Source organism: Hemibagrus wyckioides, linkage group LG24 (genome assembly GCF_019097595.1).
Source record: "Hemibagrus wyckioides isolate EC202008001 linkage group LG24, SWU_Hwy_1.0, whole genome shotgun sequence".
Classification (NCBI taxonomy): domain Eukaryota; kingdom Metazoa; phylum Chordata; class Actinopteri; order Siluriformes; family Bagridae; genus Hemibagrus; species Hemibagrus wyckioides.
In genome coordinates this window covers 13,781,089-13,799,558 of record NC_080733.1, presented here as the reverse complement: position 1 = coordinate 13,799,558, position 18,470 = coordinate 13,781,089, and the positions used below count along the sequence as shown (strand labels likewise).

General features: G+C 42.2%; 1 protein-coding gene across 1 annotated transcript in view; it reads left to right on the top strand.

Annotated features, from left to right (window-relative positions):
- The window catches only part of snx13 (sorting nexin 13), a 37,311-nt gene that overhangs the window by 11,086 nt on the left and 7,755 nt on the right, over positions 1-18,470 (top strand). Inside the window, exons 2-21 of the mRNA XM_058377807.1 lie at positions 3,500-3,612; positions 3,751-3,853; positions 4,681-4,770; positions 8,303-8,424; positions 8,842-8,963; positions 9,830-9,934; positions 10,665-10,753; positions 12,133-12,216; positions 13,257-13,395; positions 14,260-14,348; positions 14,424-14,523; positions 14,639-14,832; positions 15,044-15,148; positions 15,352-15,484; positions 15,598-15,635; positions 15,733-15,802; positions 16,625-16,767; positions 17,823-17,930; positions 18,017-18,127; positions 18,208-18,369. Coding sequence (XP_058233790.1) covers positions 3,500-3,612; positions 3,751-3,853; positions 4,681-4,770; positions 8,303-8,424; positions 8,842-8,963; positions 9,830-9,934; positions 10,665-10,753; positions 12,133-12,216; positions 13,257-13,395; positions 14,260-14,348; positions 14,424-14,523; positions 14,639-14,832; positions 15,044-15,148; positions 15,352-15,484; positions 15,598-15,635; positions 15,733-15,802; positions 16,625-16,767; positions 17,823-17,930; positions 18,017-18,127; positions 18,208-18,369 — 2,220 coding nt within the window. The remainder of the gene's footprint in view (positions 1-3,499; positions 3,613-3,750; positions 3,854-4,680; positions 4,771-8,302; positions 8,425-8,841; positions 8,964-9,829; positions 9,935-10,664; positions 10,754-12,132; positions 12,217-13,256; positions 13,396-14,259; positions 14,349-14,423; positions 14,524-14,638; positions 14,833-15,043; positions 15,149-15,351; positions 15,485-15,597; positions 15,636-15,732; positions 15,803-16,624; positions 16,768-17,822; positions 17,931-18,016; positions 18,128-18,207; positions 18,370-18,470) is intronic.

Sequence of the window (18,470 nt, the reverse complement as noted above, 5' to 3'; positions counted from 1 at the left end):
TTTCTGAGATCAGCTATTAATTACACTGAGATCAGCTATTTAAATGCACAATGTTTTTTCATTTGTCCCTGGTTTGCTCTTGCTATGCTACACCCATGTGACCTGTTGAGTCATGCTTGTTGTGGCGCCGAGCCTGCATCTTATCTGACCTTTTGAAGAACTTGCTTGGTGTTCTTTATGGCATGCTGGAGAGCTCGAGGCAGGTCTTATGAGCGACTCGCTCACCCAGCAGTTCATCACGAACAATAGCGCTGTGCATTCTAGCCCATAGACGAGCGCCTCTACGAGATCCCCACACGTCCTCGAATTAGCATTGACGACTGAGGCATCCATTAAACCCCAGCGGTTTCGGTGGAGACTCATAGTGAAAGGTTCGAGAGCGAGGAGCGTGGAGATCTCTGCATTTAGAAAATGTCATACAGTGGCGTTGAGCTCTTTGTTGAGACGAGAATTTTCAGATCATGTCATTGTGGTTTTCTTTTTTAATCATCATCTGCCACTGACGATAGATAACAGCGATTTTGTGCACGAATACTGCATGTCTCCTGAACGCTCTTTGTTAGGTAAATTGTGTGGATCTCCTCATTTACCGGCAGTACATTTTCCTAGGATTATCCTGGACAACTAAAGTGAGGGGTTTGTTGTAGGGTGTAATTGTGTATGTTGTGATCATGAGCAAGTCACTTCATAGAAAAGAAAAGAAAAGAAAAGCAGTATGCCTAGTTTGTATAATCTTCACTGTGTGTGTGTGTGTGTGTGTGTGTGTGTGTGTGTGTGTGTAGCACTAGGTCAGGAGTGCTCAGTGACGCAACAAGCCGGCTTTCCTGCACTGACAAAAACAGGAAGTCTGCTGACTGGACACATGCTCCCTCTCAGTTTTAGGGCTTTTTATAATCTTTTATTGAGGCATTCAGAACAAGCAGTCCACATCTGACCATTCAGGACAAGCAGTCCACATCTGACCATTCAGGACAAGCAGTCCACATCTGATCATTCAGAACAAGCAGTCCACATCTGACCCTTCAGGACAAGCAGTCCACATCTGACCCTTCAGGACAAGCAGTCCACATCTGACCCTTCAGGACAAGCAGTCCACATCTGACCCTTCAGGACAAGCAGTCCACATCTGATTATTTTCCATAATCAGCTGTCATCTAATCATTCAGTATAAATAATCCACATCTGACCATTCAGAACAAGCAGTCCACATCTGACCATTCAGAACAAGCAGTCCACATCTGACCATTCAGAACAAGCAGTCCACATCTGATTATTTTCCATAATCAGCTGTCATCTAATCATTCAGTATAAATAATCCACATCTGACCATTCAGAACAAGCAGTCCACATCTGACCATTCAGAACAAGCAGTCCACATCTGATAATTTAGTATAAACAATCCAGATCTAATTATTCTGTATAAACAATCCAGATCTGACCATTTGGTATAAACATTCCAGATCTGATCATTCAGTGTATATACAATCCAGATCTGATCATTTGGTATAAACATTCCAGATCTGATCATTCAGTGTATATACAATCCAGATCTGATCATTTGGTATAAACATTCCAGATCTGATCATTTAGAACAGCTTACAGCATCTTTTAGCCTGTTGTTTTGTAGAAACTGTATGTAGACAGCACAGCTGGTACATGGTACAGGGAAAGCAATGAGCCAGTGAGTTTGTGTAATGCAGGCAATTAAGGAAATGTGTTCTGTCAATATCTACTATCCTTTTATAGCACGGCTTGTAGCGGTGCCAAAGACAGACCACTGAAGGACACGCGATGTGAAAAATACATTTGCTTCTGGTAGCGTTTACCTTCACTTTGTGCCAACCTCATTTGAGTGAACTTTGATCTGTGAAATTCACGAGCCTCGGCCTTGTGACTCAGTAGGAGGTGAGAAGGCGCGACTGTGAGATCAACAATGCAGCAGCTTTTAATTAAGCAGCAGTCACAACAGACATTGCCTCAGATTATGTTCTTATTGCAAGCTACATGTTTAAAACTATATAAAACTGTAGTTTTTTTCTTGAAATTAAAAAGTAAAAGTATAAAATTCAGGTACCTCGTTTTCCTCCCTTAGACCAAAGATATATGGTATTGTCTGATTGGCTCTCTAACTCATTGTCTCCAGCATGTGTGTGTGTGTGTGTGTGTGTCTGTGTCTGAGTGTCCAAGTTTGAGATTATTCTCTGGGATGCATTGGCACCCCATCTAGGTGTAGATGGATAGATGCACAGATGGATCGATGTGTAGCTAGCTAGATGGATAGATGCGTAGATAGATGGATAGATGTGTAGATAGATGGATAGATGCACTGATAAGATGGATAGATGCGTAGATGTGTAGATAGATAGATGCATAGATAGATAGATAAATGGATGGATGTATAACAAACCTCACAAGTATCACAGGACCATCTTAAAAACTAAGGGAAAATCTATAGATAGATAGAAGGATGAATAGATAGATGTGTAGACAGACAGATAGATAGATGGACTTTATTGATCCCATGAGGGAAATTATTTAAATTGACAGCCATTTTCTTTCAAACTGTACACTGAGGTTTACATATAAAGGCGAGAGATAAGGCAATAATACATCATTGGAACTGAAGACATTTTTACAATATATGATGATGATGATGATCGGGATGTTTGTTTGCTCTTGACAGCAGTAACATGATTTTCACCTGTTGGTGTTGATTAAAATATAATTTAATGTGCTCTTCTTAATTTTTACAGTAATAATAGTAGTAGTGACTTCCTCTTTATTTATTATTTATTTACATATTTTATTATTTATTTTTTCCAAACTTTGCAGCCACTCATAGGATAAAGGAAGGAGTTTTCTAAGCCAGCCTTGTGCAGTAGTTAAAAATAAAAACTGAAAGTGCTTGGTCAGCTGGATAGCTGCGCTCGGAGAATCTGATGGATGTCTGCGTTGGATTTTCTCTGCTTATTGCTTCAGTGGTCCACGTTCAGCTCTGCTCTGCTCCCCTCTACTGACTCCAGGCAGTTCACTCTGGTACTCTGGCTGCGAGATGCTACGGCAAAGAAAACGGCCCTTGAATAATAAATGGATGCAGCCGTAGCTGCTGATGGCGGGGAACTGTACCGCATCAAGCTTCAAACACTGTCCAGAATTTTGCTGAAAATCAGCACAAAGCTGTACGCTTTAACATTCTGAAGCCTCTTGCCAGAAGAGTGCACAAACGTTATGTTTTGGCACTGAGCTGCATGCCACCTAGTAGACACAACCTGAAATTCCTCAGCTGTATGCAGGCATCAGAGAGGAGTGTGTGGGATGGCTTTTTAGAAATTCCAAACCTGCTTGACCCTGAAGGAATTTTCCCAAAATCCCAAACACACTTAGACACACCTGCGTCTGCAGTTATTCATCTCTGCAGTGTTTTCTGCTATATTTTCTGATGCAGATGTAACCCTATCATTCACTGTGTGTGTGTGTGTGTGTGTGTGTTTTTCTCCAGGCCAGTCTGTCCGTCTGGGGATGGGGGGGCCTGGGAGTCCTGCTTTTCCTCATCACATTCGGACCCTTCGCCATATTTTATTTGGCGTTTTATATCTTCTGTTTTCTCGGCGGGTAAGTGGCTCTGTCTTCAAGCACCGCCGCTCTCCCTGACACTGAAACATCTTATCTTTCTCCAGCAGGCCCGCGTCTGTGTTCGTTTTCCGTAATAATGCCTCATATTTTTTGTTTTCCTGCCTCTCTCCTCTTCAGGGGCTTCGTCGTCACGCTTTTATTCGGAAAGACAAATTCGGAAAAACACCTAGAGAAATGTGAACACTCCTACCTACCCCCTACCCCAACAGGCATAGCAAAGGTAAGCACCAGAGATGAATCGAACACACTTAGGTGTGTTGCAACACAATAATCACTGGAGTAACCATTACCATATACCAAAAAATGAGGGACTTAGCTAGTGATTTCCTCAGACTATAGACACCAGGGGAAAAACAAATAATTTCTGAATAAAGAGCTTTAACTCGATAACGAGCAGAAGGCAGTGTAATGTTTATAATGCTTCTTAAAGGTAATATGATCCATCTCACACCTCTAAGCTTAAAAAATAGGCCACGATTAAACAGCAATGGGAAACACATGACTTTTGGAAAATGAAGGCATTCTATAAAACCCTTGAGGGCATGCTGTTTTAGGAAAATAATCACTAACGATGTGCTGTAATGCATAATAGACTCACTGTTAGCAGCCTGAGTGTGTTATTCAGCATGGAGCACAGAAATGTGCTGAACTTTGGTTATTTGAGTTCATTTGCAGAATGATAAAATGCAGAAGTTTGATGCACAGCTGTAAAATATTATAGTAAATATTATCTAACTTTAAATGAATTAATATTATTTATGGTCAGTCGGTGTTTTTGTTTCATGCAAGTGCTTAATGAGAGGCAGAGAAGTAAAGCCGATTGGGTTTTTTGTCACACTCGTGTGGTTTTCTTGTGACTCATGCTTTTAAATATGGTCATGTTCATAAAACTGTCAATTATTAAATACAACTTCCCCTGTATTTCCTAAAAGGCTTCGTTCACACCCTTGTCTTAACAACCAAATCATCCTCTCAAGTCCAAAAGCATTGTGTTTGAGCAGTGAAACCTGTACAGGACAGCAACATTCCTTCTTCCTGTTTCCTCAGACTTTAGAGGAGCTGAAAAAGGAGACGAGACCCATAAAAATCGACCGGCGTCTGACGGGATCCAACTTCATAGACGAGCCTCTGCAACAGGTAACTGTCTGAGCAAAACTCCCTGCCAGATCCTGATTTTGTAGAAGCTTGATCTTTCACAACCACCTGCCGTAATTCAGAGTGATGACACAGCAGAGGGAAATAAAAATAAGAGTCACATGCTGTCTCGGTGCATGCGGTCAGAGTTCTGCTTTAACTGATGTGTGCAGACGCTTCGTTTTCTGCTTGGAGAAGGTTTTTTTTTTTACCTAAAACCCAGCATGTAGCTGAGGACCACTTCCACATATTTGGGAAATTACATCGAAAAATTTTTCGCTGACGTTTAGTTCCGTAGCATGTTATTCATTATGAGACAGCAGTGTGCTTGATTAGCGTAATGCCTGAATAAGTGGGTTATATAGACAGCCGAGGACGTGCAGGGAATTTGATGCAGTGTGTCAGCAGCTTTATTGTTCACAAATAACACTCAGGCACTTTAGATTAATCCAAACAAGATGCTCCCACATACATACACACACACCCCAGGAACCTGATTTGGGACAAAATGGTTAAAGTATACAATAAGTGTGTTTAGATAAAGAATGCACACGCATCCAAGAGTCGTAGCTTTTCAAAATCGCGCTGCAGATAGATTTGCGTCAACTCTGCAGCACTTGCACTTTGACACAGTTTCACAAAACAGAGGATATCGTGGACATTGTGTGTCCTTAGAATAGCAGTAACCTTTATTTAACCAGGATACAAACTCATTGTGACTAAATAAAGAGTAAGCTGACTAAGACGGCAGTAAAAGACTCAAAGAAAAGAAAGAGGGGGGGGGGTGATTAAAATAAATAAATAATTTGAAAATAAAATACACTGTTATACACAATACACAACACCTCCTGGTGGTCCAGGGGCAGGATCTCACGCTATCATTGCCGTGGCCCGGATCCGATTGCTGGACAGGGCGCTAACCCAGCCACTGAAGAGTTAACTCTCAGTGCCGGTCCCAAGCCTGGATTAAATGGGAGGGTTGCGTCAGGAAGGGCATCCGGCGTAAAACCTGCACCTAATCGAAACATGTGGACCAAATGATCCACTGTGGCAACCCCAAAACAAGGAGCAGCTGAAAGGTGTGTATGTGGCACTGGTAGCTTAAAGGGTTAAGGTGTGTATGTGGCACTCTTGGCTTAAAGGGTTAAGGTGTGTATGTGGCACTGGTGCCTTAAAGGGTTAAGGTGTGTATGTGGCACTGGTGCCTTAAAGGGTTAAGGTGTGTATGTGGCACTGGTGCCTTAAAGGGTTAAGGTGTGTATGTGGCACTGATGGCTAAATCGGTTGAGGTGTGTATTTGGCTAAAAAGGTTAAGGTGTGTATGTGGCACTGGTGGCTTAAAAGGTTGAGGTGTGTATATGGCACTGGTGGCTTAAAGGGTTAAGGTGTGTATGTGGCACTGGTGGCTTAAAGGGTTAAGGTGTGTATGTGGCACTGGTGGATGAAAAGGTTAAGGTGTGTATGTGGCACTGGTGGATGAAAAGGTTAAGGTGTGTATGTGGCACTGGTGGCTGAAAAGGTTAAGGTGTGTATGTGGCACTGGTGGATGAAAAGGTTAAGGTGTGTATGTGGCACTGGTGGATAAAAAGGTTAAGTTGTGTTTGTGGCACTGGTGGATAAAAAGGTTAAGTTGTGTTTGTGGCACTGGTGGATGAAAAGGTTAAGGTGTGTATGTGGCACTGGTGGATAAAAAGGTTAAGGTGTGTATGTGGCACTGGTGGATAAAAAGGTTAAGGTGTGTATGTGGCACTGGTGGATAAAAAGGTTAAGTTGTGTTTGTGGCACTGGTGGATGAAAAGGTTAAGGTGTGTATGTGGCACTGGTGGATAAAAAGGTTAAGGTGTGTATGTGGCACTGGTGGATAAAAAGGTTAAGGTGTGTATGTGGCACTGGTGGATGAAAAGGTTAAGGTGTGTATGTGGCACTGGTGGATAAAAAGGTTAAGGTGTGTATGTGGCACTGGTGGATAAAAAGGTTAAGGTGTGTATGTGGCACTGGTGGATAAAAAGGTTAAGGTGTGTATGTGGCACTGGTGGATGAAAAGGTTAAGGTGTGTATGTGGCACTGGTGGATGAAAAGGTTAAGGTGTGTATGTAGCACTGGTGGATGAAAAGGTTAAGTTGTGTTTGTGGCACTGGTGGATAAAAAGGTTAAGGTGTGTATGTGGCACTGGTGGATGAAAAGGTTAAGGTGTGTATGTAGCACTGGTGGATAAAAAGGTTAAGTTGTGTTTGTGGCACTGGTGGATAAAAAGGTTAAGGTGTGTATGTGGCACTGGTGGATAAAAAGGTTAAGGTGTGTATGTGGCACTGGTGGCTTAAAGGGTTAAGGTGTGTATGTGGCACTGGTGCATAAAAAGGTTAAGTTGTGTTTGTGGCACTGGTGGATGAAAAGGTTAAGGTGTGTATGTGGCACTGGTGGATAAAAAGGTTAAGGTGTGTATGTGGCACTGGTGGATAAAAAGGTTAAGTTGTGTTTGTGGCACTGGTGGATAAAAAGGTTAAGGTGTGTATGTGGCACTGGTGGATAAAAAGGTTAAGGTGTGTATGTGGCACTGGTGGATAAAAAGGTTAAGTTGTGTTTGTGGCACTGGTGGATAAAAAGGTTAAGGTGTGTATGTGGCACTGGTGGATAAAAAGGTTAAGTTGTGTTTGTGGCACTGGTGGATAAAAAGGTTAAGGTGTGTATGTGGCACTGGTGGATAAAAAGGTTAAGGTGTGTATGTGGCACTGGTGGATAAAAAGGTTAAGTTGTGTTTGTGGCACTGGTGGATAAAAAGGTTAAGGTGTGTATGTGGCACTGGTGGATAAAAAGGTTAAGGTGTGTATGTGGCACTGGTGGATAAAAAGGTTAAGTTGTGTTTGTGGCACTGGTGGATAAAAAGGTTAAGGTGTGTATGTGGCACTGGTGGATAAAAAGGTTAAGGTGTGTATGTGGCACTGGTGGATAAAAAGGTTAAGGTGTGTATGTGGCACTGGTGGATAAAAAGGTTAAGGTGTGTATGTGGCACTGGTGGATAAAAAGGTTAAGGTGTGTATGTGGCACTGGTGGATAAAAAGGTTAAGGTGTGTATGTGGCACTGGTGGATAAAAAGGTTAAGGTGTATGTAGCAGAATGGCTAAAAGATTAAAGCTCTGGGTTTCTGACCGGAAGTTTGGGGGTTTGAGCCCTAGCACCACCAAGCTGCCAGCTTTGGGCTCTCGAGCAAGGCGAGGAAAAGCTTCTGACTGTCCTGTAATGTATTTATGACAGATAAAGGCTGTTTCTTCTTCTAACGCAACGTTCAAAGAACACAGGAGAATGTTTTTACATGCAGATCGTTCTTCTCTTATCCACCTCCTTGTATCAGATCTCGTTCTGCCTCAGCTGGTCTACTCTGTAGCAGATTACATGCAGGTCTGATTGTGTGCTCAGACTGATTCTTATCGCATTTCTAAGCCTCATATAAACAAAGCGTGTGTATGACTCAATAATCTCAATCTCTCTCTGTTTCCAGCAGTCACATTGCATTTTCTTTTCTTTTCTTTTCATTCAGGTGATTCAGTTTGCTCTGAGAGACTACATCCAGTACTGGTATTACACACTGAGCGAGGATGAGTCCTTCCTGCTGGAGATCAGACAGACGGTGCAGAATGCTCTCGTGCAGTTCTCCACACGGTAATCCTTCACTTCTCGGCCCTTATCTTCTCACGCCGTTCTCAGGAATCGTGTTTTCAGTGATCTCTGTGTAGTTCATTGAGAGAGGTTAGAGATATTGGCTCTTATGGATGAAACTGTGTGGACAAATCAGATAGGAAAACAAGCGTGTGCAGATTTCTCTCTTTCTTTTATTGTATCTTCAGCATACTAACCAATAGTAAAAGTAACAATAATAATCACAATACACACTCAGGCAGCTTGGGATTTGTAACTAAATTTGTAAATCGAAGGACTGGGCATGTCCTACACATTTGCCATGCAAATAATGGCTTAGTGGGTGGAGCTTACATTAAAGCAGGTTTCCAATGAGTGTTTGTGAATTCACTGACTTGCCCTGCAGTACTCAGGATGACCATGATGCTTTGCTTTGTTCAGGTCCAAAGAGGTGGACTGGCAGCCTTATTTCACCACCAGACTGGTGGACGACTTTGCCACTCATCTCCGTGTTTTCAGAAAGGCCCAGGAGAGGCTGAACGAGAGGGAGGACCCTAAACAACGTGAGTCACGCTTACCAGCAGGTTCACTTCCAGTTAAATTGCAGCGTCTGTTCAGAGGAATAATAATACCGCACTGATCAGAATGTTGTATGCTTGGTCAGTTTCGCCTGCAGCAAATAGTTTTAGGTAATAAAATGAACCACAAGAATAAACTTGTCTACCTTTGCTGCTTGGAGCTGAGTTTCAGTCTGAGAAATGGAACCATTTTCAGAGGTTTCTGTTTTCTGGGATTATTCTGGCACAGAGGTGTGTGAGATTTTGTGTGAAAGACTTACCAAGAGCGAGAGAGACAGAGCAAGGGACTGACCAAGCAAACTAGACACACACACACACACACACACACACACACACCCCAACAGAGAGAGAGAGAGAGAGCTCGCAGGAGTGACAGATGGACAGAATGAGTGTGTGAGAGAGCAAAGGAGAGTGTGTGAGAGACAGATGGAAAACGGAACAAGAGTGAGACAGACATAGAACAAGTGAAGGAGAGAACCGAACTGAGCAAGAAAACACAGAGAGAGCAAACGAGAGCACCCGAACGAGATGGACAAAGACACAGGGGGATAGAGAATATAGAGAGACAGGCAGACAGAAAGAATGAGAGCGTGAGGGAGAGAAACAGAGCGAGACTCTGAGCAAGCAAGAGGGACAGGTGAACAGACGATGAGTGGGAAAGACATAAAACGAGCAGAAGAGACAGAGAGAACACAAGACAAATGAACAAAATGAAAGAGAGACAGAGGGAATGAGCACCAGAAAGAGAGAGAGAGAGGAAGAGTAGGAAAGACTGAGATGAAGAAAGATGGTTAAAAAGATACAGAGAGAAAATATATATTTTGTCTGTGTGTGTGTGTGTGTATGCGCAGGTGAAGCACCAGAGGAGCTGCTGGATGCGTTTTTTGAGACAGAGGTGGAGTTGGAGAGAAAGATCTGCAGAGATGTAGTGTGCACCTCCCATAAAGATGAAGAAGGTGAGACTCTCTGTACAGGACACAAGGAGAAGTGAGACTGAGCTGCTCTACACACACACACACACACACACACACACACACACATACACACATATACACACATACACACACACACACACACACACACATACACACACACACATACACACACAGTGTGTTCATTCAAATTTTGTCATGTACACAATCATACACAGTGTGACATGAAGTGAAACACTTTTTATGACTGTCAGGGTCATTAAATATAGAGTCAAATAAAAATAATCAAATGCAATTTAAAAGTAAAATAAAATAATTAGGAAATGAAATGGAATTTTCTGTACAATAAAATGGTTTTGGCTGTACAGGAAAAAATAATTATACAAAATATAATAATTAAAATAATAAATAATTAGATTAAATAAATAATTATTTGTTGATTTATTTATTAAATTAATAAATAATTGGACAAAATATAGCATAAGGATACAGTGACTGATATGGATGATATGAATATAGTATTGCAGAATGTGTGTGCCGTTTTTATTTTACTGCATTTTGCCAAGGGAGCTATGAAAAGTTTATTTAAGGTAGTGGGTCTTGTGGGAGAAGTCCAGAAAAGTCCAAGCTCTAAGTGCTCTACTGGTTGAGGGCCCGAATTGCTGGGAAGACTCCATATCACGTCGTCTTCATCATTAGAGATATTAATGCTCTGTGATGGTGCAAGGCTTCTAACAGCGTTCTCTTGCTACAGGCTTCCTGCGGGATCTGTGTGAGGTGCTGCTGTATCTCTTTCTACCTCCTGGAGACTTCCACAACAAGAACATGAGATACTTCCTCAGGGTGAGGCGTGGGGATGGGTGTGGTACATTCTGCTGTTCTAGTGCGAGAGGGATGTGTAACTTTTAAAGGAATGCGTCATCATTTATAAAAACTAATCTCTATTTATTTCACCTGTAGTGTGTGTCTGATTTCCCCGGTGGAATCATTAAAGACCGTTTTAATGGAAATGTTGGACTCCACCAGCCGTGGTTTAAAATACATAAAGCTGAAAAGAAGACAAAATAAATGAAATCACATTGTATCTACTTTAATCTGTTATGTCGCTTCTAATGAGCCATAATATTCTACGCTAAATGACGGCAGAGCAGATCTCTCTCTAATGTATAATAATCTTATCTTCCCATGTCTGTGATGAAGATAAAGCTGTGAATGTCTTCACAAATAAAACACAAATACAGAAATTCAGTCATTATTTCACTGCACTAAACCATCTTCTGGTATTTATTTCAGCTGTAGTTAAGAAATGTGTCCCATGACGCGTGTTACGCATGCTGGCCACGCCCCTTTTATTTTCCTCCTTGTAGCAGGATATACTACTATACACCGGTCAGGCATAACATTATGACAGGTGAAGTGAATAACACTGATGATCTCCTCATCATGGCACCTGTTAGTGGGTGGGATATATTAGAGGCAGCAGGTGAACATTTTGTCCTCATAGTTGATGTGTTAGAAGCAGGAAAAATGGACAAGCATAAGGATTTGAGCGAGTTTGATGAAGGACCAAATTGTGATGGCTGGACGACTGGATCAGAGCATCTCCACCTCTGCAGTGGTCAGTATCTATCAAAAGTGGTCCAAGGAAGGAACAGTGGTGAACCGGTGACAGGGTCATGGGCGGACAAGGCTCAGTGATGCACGTGGGGAGTGAAGGCTGGTCCGTGTGATCCGATCCAACAGACGAGCTACTGTTGCTGAAGAAGTTAATGCTGGTTCTGACAGAAAGGTGTCAGAATACACAGTGCATCACAGTTTGTTGTCTTTTGCCAGCAAAAGGGGGACCAACACAATATTAGGCAGGTGGTCAAAAAAAAGCTATGCCTGGTTGGTGTGTACTGTAGTTAGGAGCATAGGTGGCTATACTGATAACCACAAAAAGTAGAATAATTATATTGATTTAAAAACTTATTAACAAATAAATTTAACTGATATTCAAGAAAACATTCTACAGAAATAGGTTTAACATAAAAATGTACTGGCAACCCAATGACTTCCATTGTAATTGAATATTGAACAGTTTCAGTTCTTTGCAGAGAAATGTTCTGTTTATTTATTCTATTTATACTCTCAGTGTACACATGGAGATTAAGTAGAACAATCTGCTTTCATGAAAGTCTTGTATGTAACTGTATGTGAAAAAATGCTGTTTATCTGTCCAGGAAATTTTGGCGAGAGGAGTTCTGCTGCCATTGATTAACCAACTGAGTGATCCTGATTATATCAATCAGTTCATCATCTGGATGGTAAGTGTGTTGCTTGTGTGTGGTTTTATAGCACAAAATGAGCGAGTTTAATGTGGAAGAACATCTTAGGGATGAATTAGAGTGGAGACTGTGAGCCAGACCTTCTCATCCAGCAGCAGTGCCTGACCTCACAAATGAGCTTCTAAAGGAATGGTCAAAAATTCCCATAAACACACTCCTAAACCTTGTGGAAAGCCTTCTCAGAAGAGCTGAAGCTGTTATAGCTGTAAAGGGTGGGACAACTCCATATTACATTCATGTGCATGTGAAGACAGACGTCTTCACATGCATATGTTCCAGTTTTGACCTGGCTCACAGTCTCCACTCTAATTCATCCCAAAGGTGTTCTATCAGGTTGAGGTCAGGACTCTGTCAAGTTCCTCCACACCAAACTCACTCATCCATGTCTTTATGGACCTTGCTTTGTGCCCTGGTGTGCAGTCATGTTGGAACAGGAAGGGGTCATCCCCAAACTGTTCCCACAAAGTCGGGAGCATGAAATTGTCCAAAATGTCTTGGTATGAAGCTGAAGCATTACGAGTTCCTTTCACTGGACCTAAGGGGCCGAGCCCAAACCCTGAAAAACAACACCTGAATTCAATGATTTGGAGGGGTGTCCCAAAACTTTTGGCTATATAGTGTATTTCAGGCAGATCATTTTCATAAACTTTATTGTAACCTGGACTAGAAATATTTACCTTTTGTAGAGTAATGTAAGCCTTTTAGCGCAAGATGGCTTCTCATGCTAAAAAGGAAAGGACACATACAAATAAATACATTCTAATAATGATGAATGTCAGACTTTCTGGAGCTCTTTGCAGACCCCAGTTGTAAAATAGCACCCCAGTGAAAGAACCAGACACGCAGGAATGCAGGAAGGGTTCATATCATAGTGTTACTGGATTACTCCCACAGACTCCAGTTCTGAGGGATTAAAAACGTGTTGTGACGTGTCTGCATGTATCTGTGCAAGCATGTGTGCTGTGCATTCATTTTCACGTATGTGTTTGTACGTAAGTTCCTTGTGTGCTTGTGTGTAGATCCGAGACTCCAGCTGCAACTACGAAGCCTTCATGAACATCCTGAAGCTGACGGACAAGCCAGCTGAACTGGAGGCTGTCAAAGACAAAGTACTGGAGGAGCTCCAGTACCTGCGCTCGCTAGATACCGCAGGAGATGGTACACACACACACACACACACACACACACGCGCACTATGCACTTGCATATCTAGATCAGTAGTTTTTAAAATGTCACTCTTGTTTACATTATTCTTAAGACAGCAGAACTGATGATTTGTTTTGACTTAAAGAGAAAGCAGTGTGCTTGCTAGCCAATTTCACACTTACTGTCTCATCTTTAACGCACTACCACAGACCTATTCTCTCTCTCTAAAGCTTTATAAATATACACCAATCAGGCACAACATTATGACCACCCGACTAATATTGTGTTGGTCCCCCTTTTGCTGCCAAAACAGCCCTGACCCAGCGAGGCATGGACTCAACTAGATCCCTGAAGGTGTGCTGTAGTATCTGGTACCAAGATGTTAGAAGCAGATCCTTAAAGTCATGTAAGGTGCGGGCTGTAACCTCTCAACTTACAGGACTTAAAGGATACTTACAGGACTTAATGGATACTTTTGATAGGTACTGACCACTGCAGACCAGGAACACCCCACAGTTTTGGAGATGCTCTGATCCAGTTGTCTAGCCAACACAATTTGGCCCTTCATCAAACTCGCTCAAATCCTTACGCTTGCCCATTTTTCCTTCTTCTAACACATCAACTTTGAGGACAAAATGTTCACCTGCTGCCTCCAATATATCCCACCCACTAACAGGTGCCATGATGAGGAGATCATCATGGCACCTTTCAGTGGTCATAATGTTATGCCTGATCATTGTATAAGGAGACATTAATCTAACATTTAAGGAAGGAGTCTCCAGTGTCATGATGAGGAGATAATCAGTGGTCATAATGTTATGCCTGAGCAGTGTGAATATTCATCAACACTCTCTCTATTGTCTTATTTCTCCACAGATATCAATACCATAAAGAATCAAATTAACAGTTTACTGTTTGTGAAAAAAGTCTGTGAAACAAGAATACAAAGGCTACAATCAGGAAAGGTAAGAGCCCCAAATTATAACACAAAGACACTTGTAACAGTTTTTCTCTTTTCCCTGATCATCTTTGTTTTGCAGGAAGTCGATGCTCTGAAGCTTGCGGCAAATTTCGGCAAGCTGTGTATAATCCCACTGGACCATATCCTCGTGCACAACATAGCACTTCAGTTTTTTATGGGTTAGTTTTGCGAAATTAAAACAAACAAAAGACTTTATCGTTCTAAATCTAATCATCATCATGCCTCTATTAAATATTTTCATTCATCTTATCTGTTTATTCTACACAAATCCAGACTACATGCAGCAGATGGGAGGTCAGGCAGAGCTGTTCTTCTGGCTGACGGTGGAGGGATACCGGGTGACGGCGCAGCAGCAGCTCGAGGTTCTTCAGAGCTGGCAGAAGGACGGCAGGAAGCAGAGCGGCCAGACCAAGGGCCTGTTAAAAGCCGCTGCGCTCGGCGTCTATGAGCAGTACCTCTCGGAGAAGGTCAGTCCATAACGCCAGGGTTTCCGCTGCTGCAGTGCTACAGTCACAACTACAGTTCACTGAGACACTGTCAGAAATGGCGTCCTGTTTGACACACAGCTTATAAAATCACACACTTATCAGCTAGCCCACCAGGCAAGGGTTGTCCAGCAGGCACGGATTGTTGGCTGCAGGAAATGAAATAAATAAATCCATCTTCTGTTGTGTGTAGGCGTCTCCAAGAGTCCAAGTGGATCAGGCCTCTGTGGACAGATTGGCTGAGAAACTCAACAAAGAAGATCCGACCCCAGAGATTTTCGATGACATCCAGAGAAAGGTAGAAAACTGTCCACTCCTATCTTCTAAATAAAATTTGTGCTATGTTACATTTATCTGAGTCCATTTCTCTTTTTCTCTGTCTGTCTGTCTCTTTCTCTTTCTCTCTCTCTGTCTCTCTTGCGCTCACTTTCTGACCGTCTCTATCTCTCTCTCTCTCTCTGTCTGTCTTTGTCTGTCTCTCTCTCTCTCTCTCTCTCTCAGGTGTATGACATGATGTTGAGAGATGAACGGTTCTACCCGTCGTTTAAGCAGAGTCCTCTATACGTGCGCATGCTGGCTGAATTAGACATGCTGAAGGAGCCGAGCTACCGGGGATCAGACGATGGAGATGCAGGTGAGGAGAACCGCACACGGCTGCTTCACACTTCACACACACCACACACTTCACCTACAACACTCACACCTTAATACTGCTATATTTTTTTCCTTTTATCCTTTTTCCCACAGAGTCGTTTAATGGATCTCCGACCGGAAGCATTAACCTGGTACTTACTGCTTCGTCCTTGTTTTCTTTACTCTCTGACAATCTTTCTATGTCCTTGTGTAATTTTGTCCTTTTTTCTCCCCTGTGGTTTATTTTAGTCGTTGGATGACCTCGCGAACGCCGCCGCAGACGAGTCTCTGCAGCTACATGCTTTTATTTCCGATACCGGTACGAAAACATCACAGATGTGTGCTTTTGAATGAAAATTCATATTAAGTTTTCTTTAAAATAACTTTAACAAACCATAAACTTCAGCATTAAGAAATAAATGTGTCCACAGAAATAAATACATTAAATTTGAGCGTTTTATTCACTAGAAATGAATCTAACTGGTTTTCTGGTGTAAATATTGGCATCCACCACTAACAAAATCCACAGTTAACCATCACTATCAAGGTGCTCTATAGACGGGGAAATAATCCCTGTATTAATTGATCATTTGATTTGTTCATTAATTGACCATTTGTTGCACATTAATGCTGAAGTTTGTGGTTTATTTAAGGCACATTAATCTAAAGTATTACCCCATGAAGGTATTTATAAATAAAGAACTTGGGACATTTCTTTCAAATAAACTTGCATATAATTTTGATTTGAAAGCTCTTTCCTCCCCGGACCTTTCTCCTCTGTTCTCAGCCACTGTGCCGTCTTTTCATCCAGACCATGTGTCACTCTCTTTATTATCAAATCACTGGCTGTTAGCTTTTCTTTCTTCTTTGTGTCATCTTTTTTTTATGGCTCTTATCATTCCTTTACCATTTCTTCTGTTCTTCCTTTTGATTTCCCCCCCCTTCTTTGTCCTGTCATTCTCTGCCGCTCATGTTGTCTCACCATGTCCTGTGCCTTGGCTCGGGTCATGTGATGTCTGTCGCCTCCCCTGCTCTCTTCCCATCTGCTGCTCTCCCTGTATCCTGGTCTCTGGCCCTCATCCTCTGACCGCCGTTGCGTGTTTAGTAGCCGATGCTCCTCTAACCCACGTTCCCGTGCTAGGCGTGTGTAACGACCACGGGAAGACCTATGCTCTCTACGCCATCACCGTCTTCCGTAAGAACCCAGACGGTAGCGAGGACTGCTGGAAGACCTACCGGCGCTATAGCGACTTTCATGACTTCCACATGCGCATCACTGAACAGGTAAAAACCACAGAACCTGACTCTGTAGCTCCATCAGGAGGACAGACACTCTCTCTGTCAACTATCCTCTGGTCTCATGTCACATGCACTCAGGATCCTTTATTCAGATAAGAAACAGAGTTACTGTGTACTCCAGAGTTGATTATTTTCCAATAACAGCATGTTGTAGTATGGTTTATACTGGTGAGAATGGTTTATCCATTCATAGTTACGTATAATGCTGTGGAACAGATTAGTTCCTCTTATCGCATTATAGCAGTTCTGAACATTCATTCCATCACCAGACTCTATTTTCCTTTGATTTGAAGTAAATAAAAAAGCTGAAAGGGCAAATTTCTTTGTCCTCAAGACTATTGGAAATCGACTGTTACAGTGATACTGGAGTCTGTTTCCCAAACCACTAAACAAGCTTCTCCTCACACATAACTTCACTCTACATCGATCAGGCATAACATTATGACCACATGCCTAATATTGTGTTGGCCCCCTTTTGCTGCTAAAACAGCCCTGACCCATCATGCACTGTGTATTCTGAAACCTTTCTATCAGAACCAGCATTAACATCTTCAGCAATTTGAGCAACAGTAGCTCGTCTGTTGGATCAGATCACACGGGTCAGCCTCAGCTCCCCACGTGCATCAATGAGCCTTGTCAAACTCGCTCAAATCCTTACACTTGTGTCCAACACATCAACTTTGAGGATAAAATGTTCACTTGCTGCCTAATATATCCCACCCACCAACAGGTGCCATGATGAGGAGATGATCAGTCTTATTCGCGCCACCTCTATGTGGTCATAATGTTATGCTTGATCGGTGTATAACATGAAAATCAGTGATTAAAATAAGCCTGTGATTGCTTTAAATTCAGATCTAATATCAGAGCTGCTGTTATAGAAAATGAATCAGCACCTTCTGATCAGTCTGAATAGAGACTTCTGATCTCTTACACTCTTGCTTTTGAATATTATTATAAATAGTGTATTACAAAGCTTTATTTTGCGCTCAACTGATCTGTGTCCTCTCCTTCTCCTGCTCACTGGGAATTGACTCTAGTTTGAGAACCTCAACTCGATATTAAAACTTCCTGGGAAGAAAACGTTCAACAACATGGACAGAGAGTTTCTGGAGAGAAGGAAAAAGGACCTGAACGCTTATTTGCAAGTAGGCTCGCTTTATTATAATAATATGTCTCTTACTCTGTGTCTAATAGGAGATGTGTTTGAACCAGTGGCGTTTGTGTTTTTTAGCTGCTTCTGAACCCAGAGATGGTGAAAGCCTGCCCCATGCTGATACCCTACGTCCATGACTTCCTGGAGAACAAGGCATACAGCAAAGGCAAGGGCGACTTTGCACGAAAGGTGAGGGCGTGTTACTGATTCAACAGATTCAATCTGCGTATGTTCCACTATTTACAGTGATTGTTTTTGTGCGTGTGTAGATGGACACGTTTGTGAACCCTCTGCGTAGCTCTATGAGGAACATGTCGAATGCTGTGAAGTCACTTCCTGACAGCCTCGCTGAAGGAATGACCAAAGTGTCGGACAACATGGGACGCATGTCCGAGAGACTGGGCCAGGACATCAAACAGTCCATATTCAAGGCAGGTGCATCATTCTGGGTACAGCATGCTATGAAAACTCTCCTACAGGCTCCAAAGAGATATAAAGTGGATTTTGGAGGAATTTGGATTGGATTTGTGAA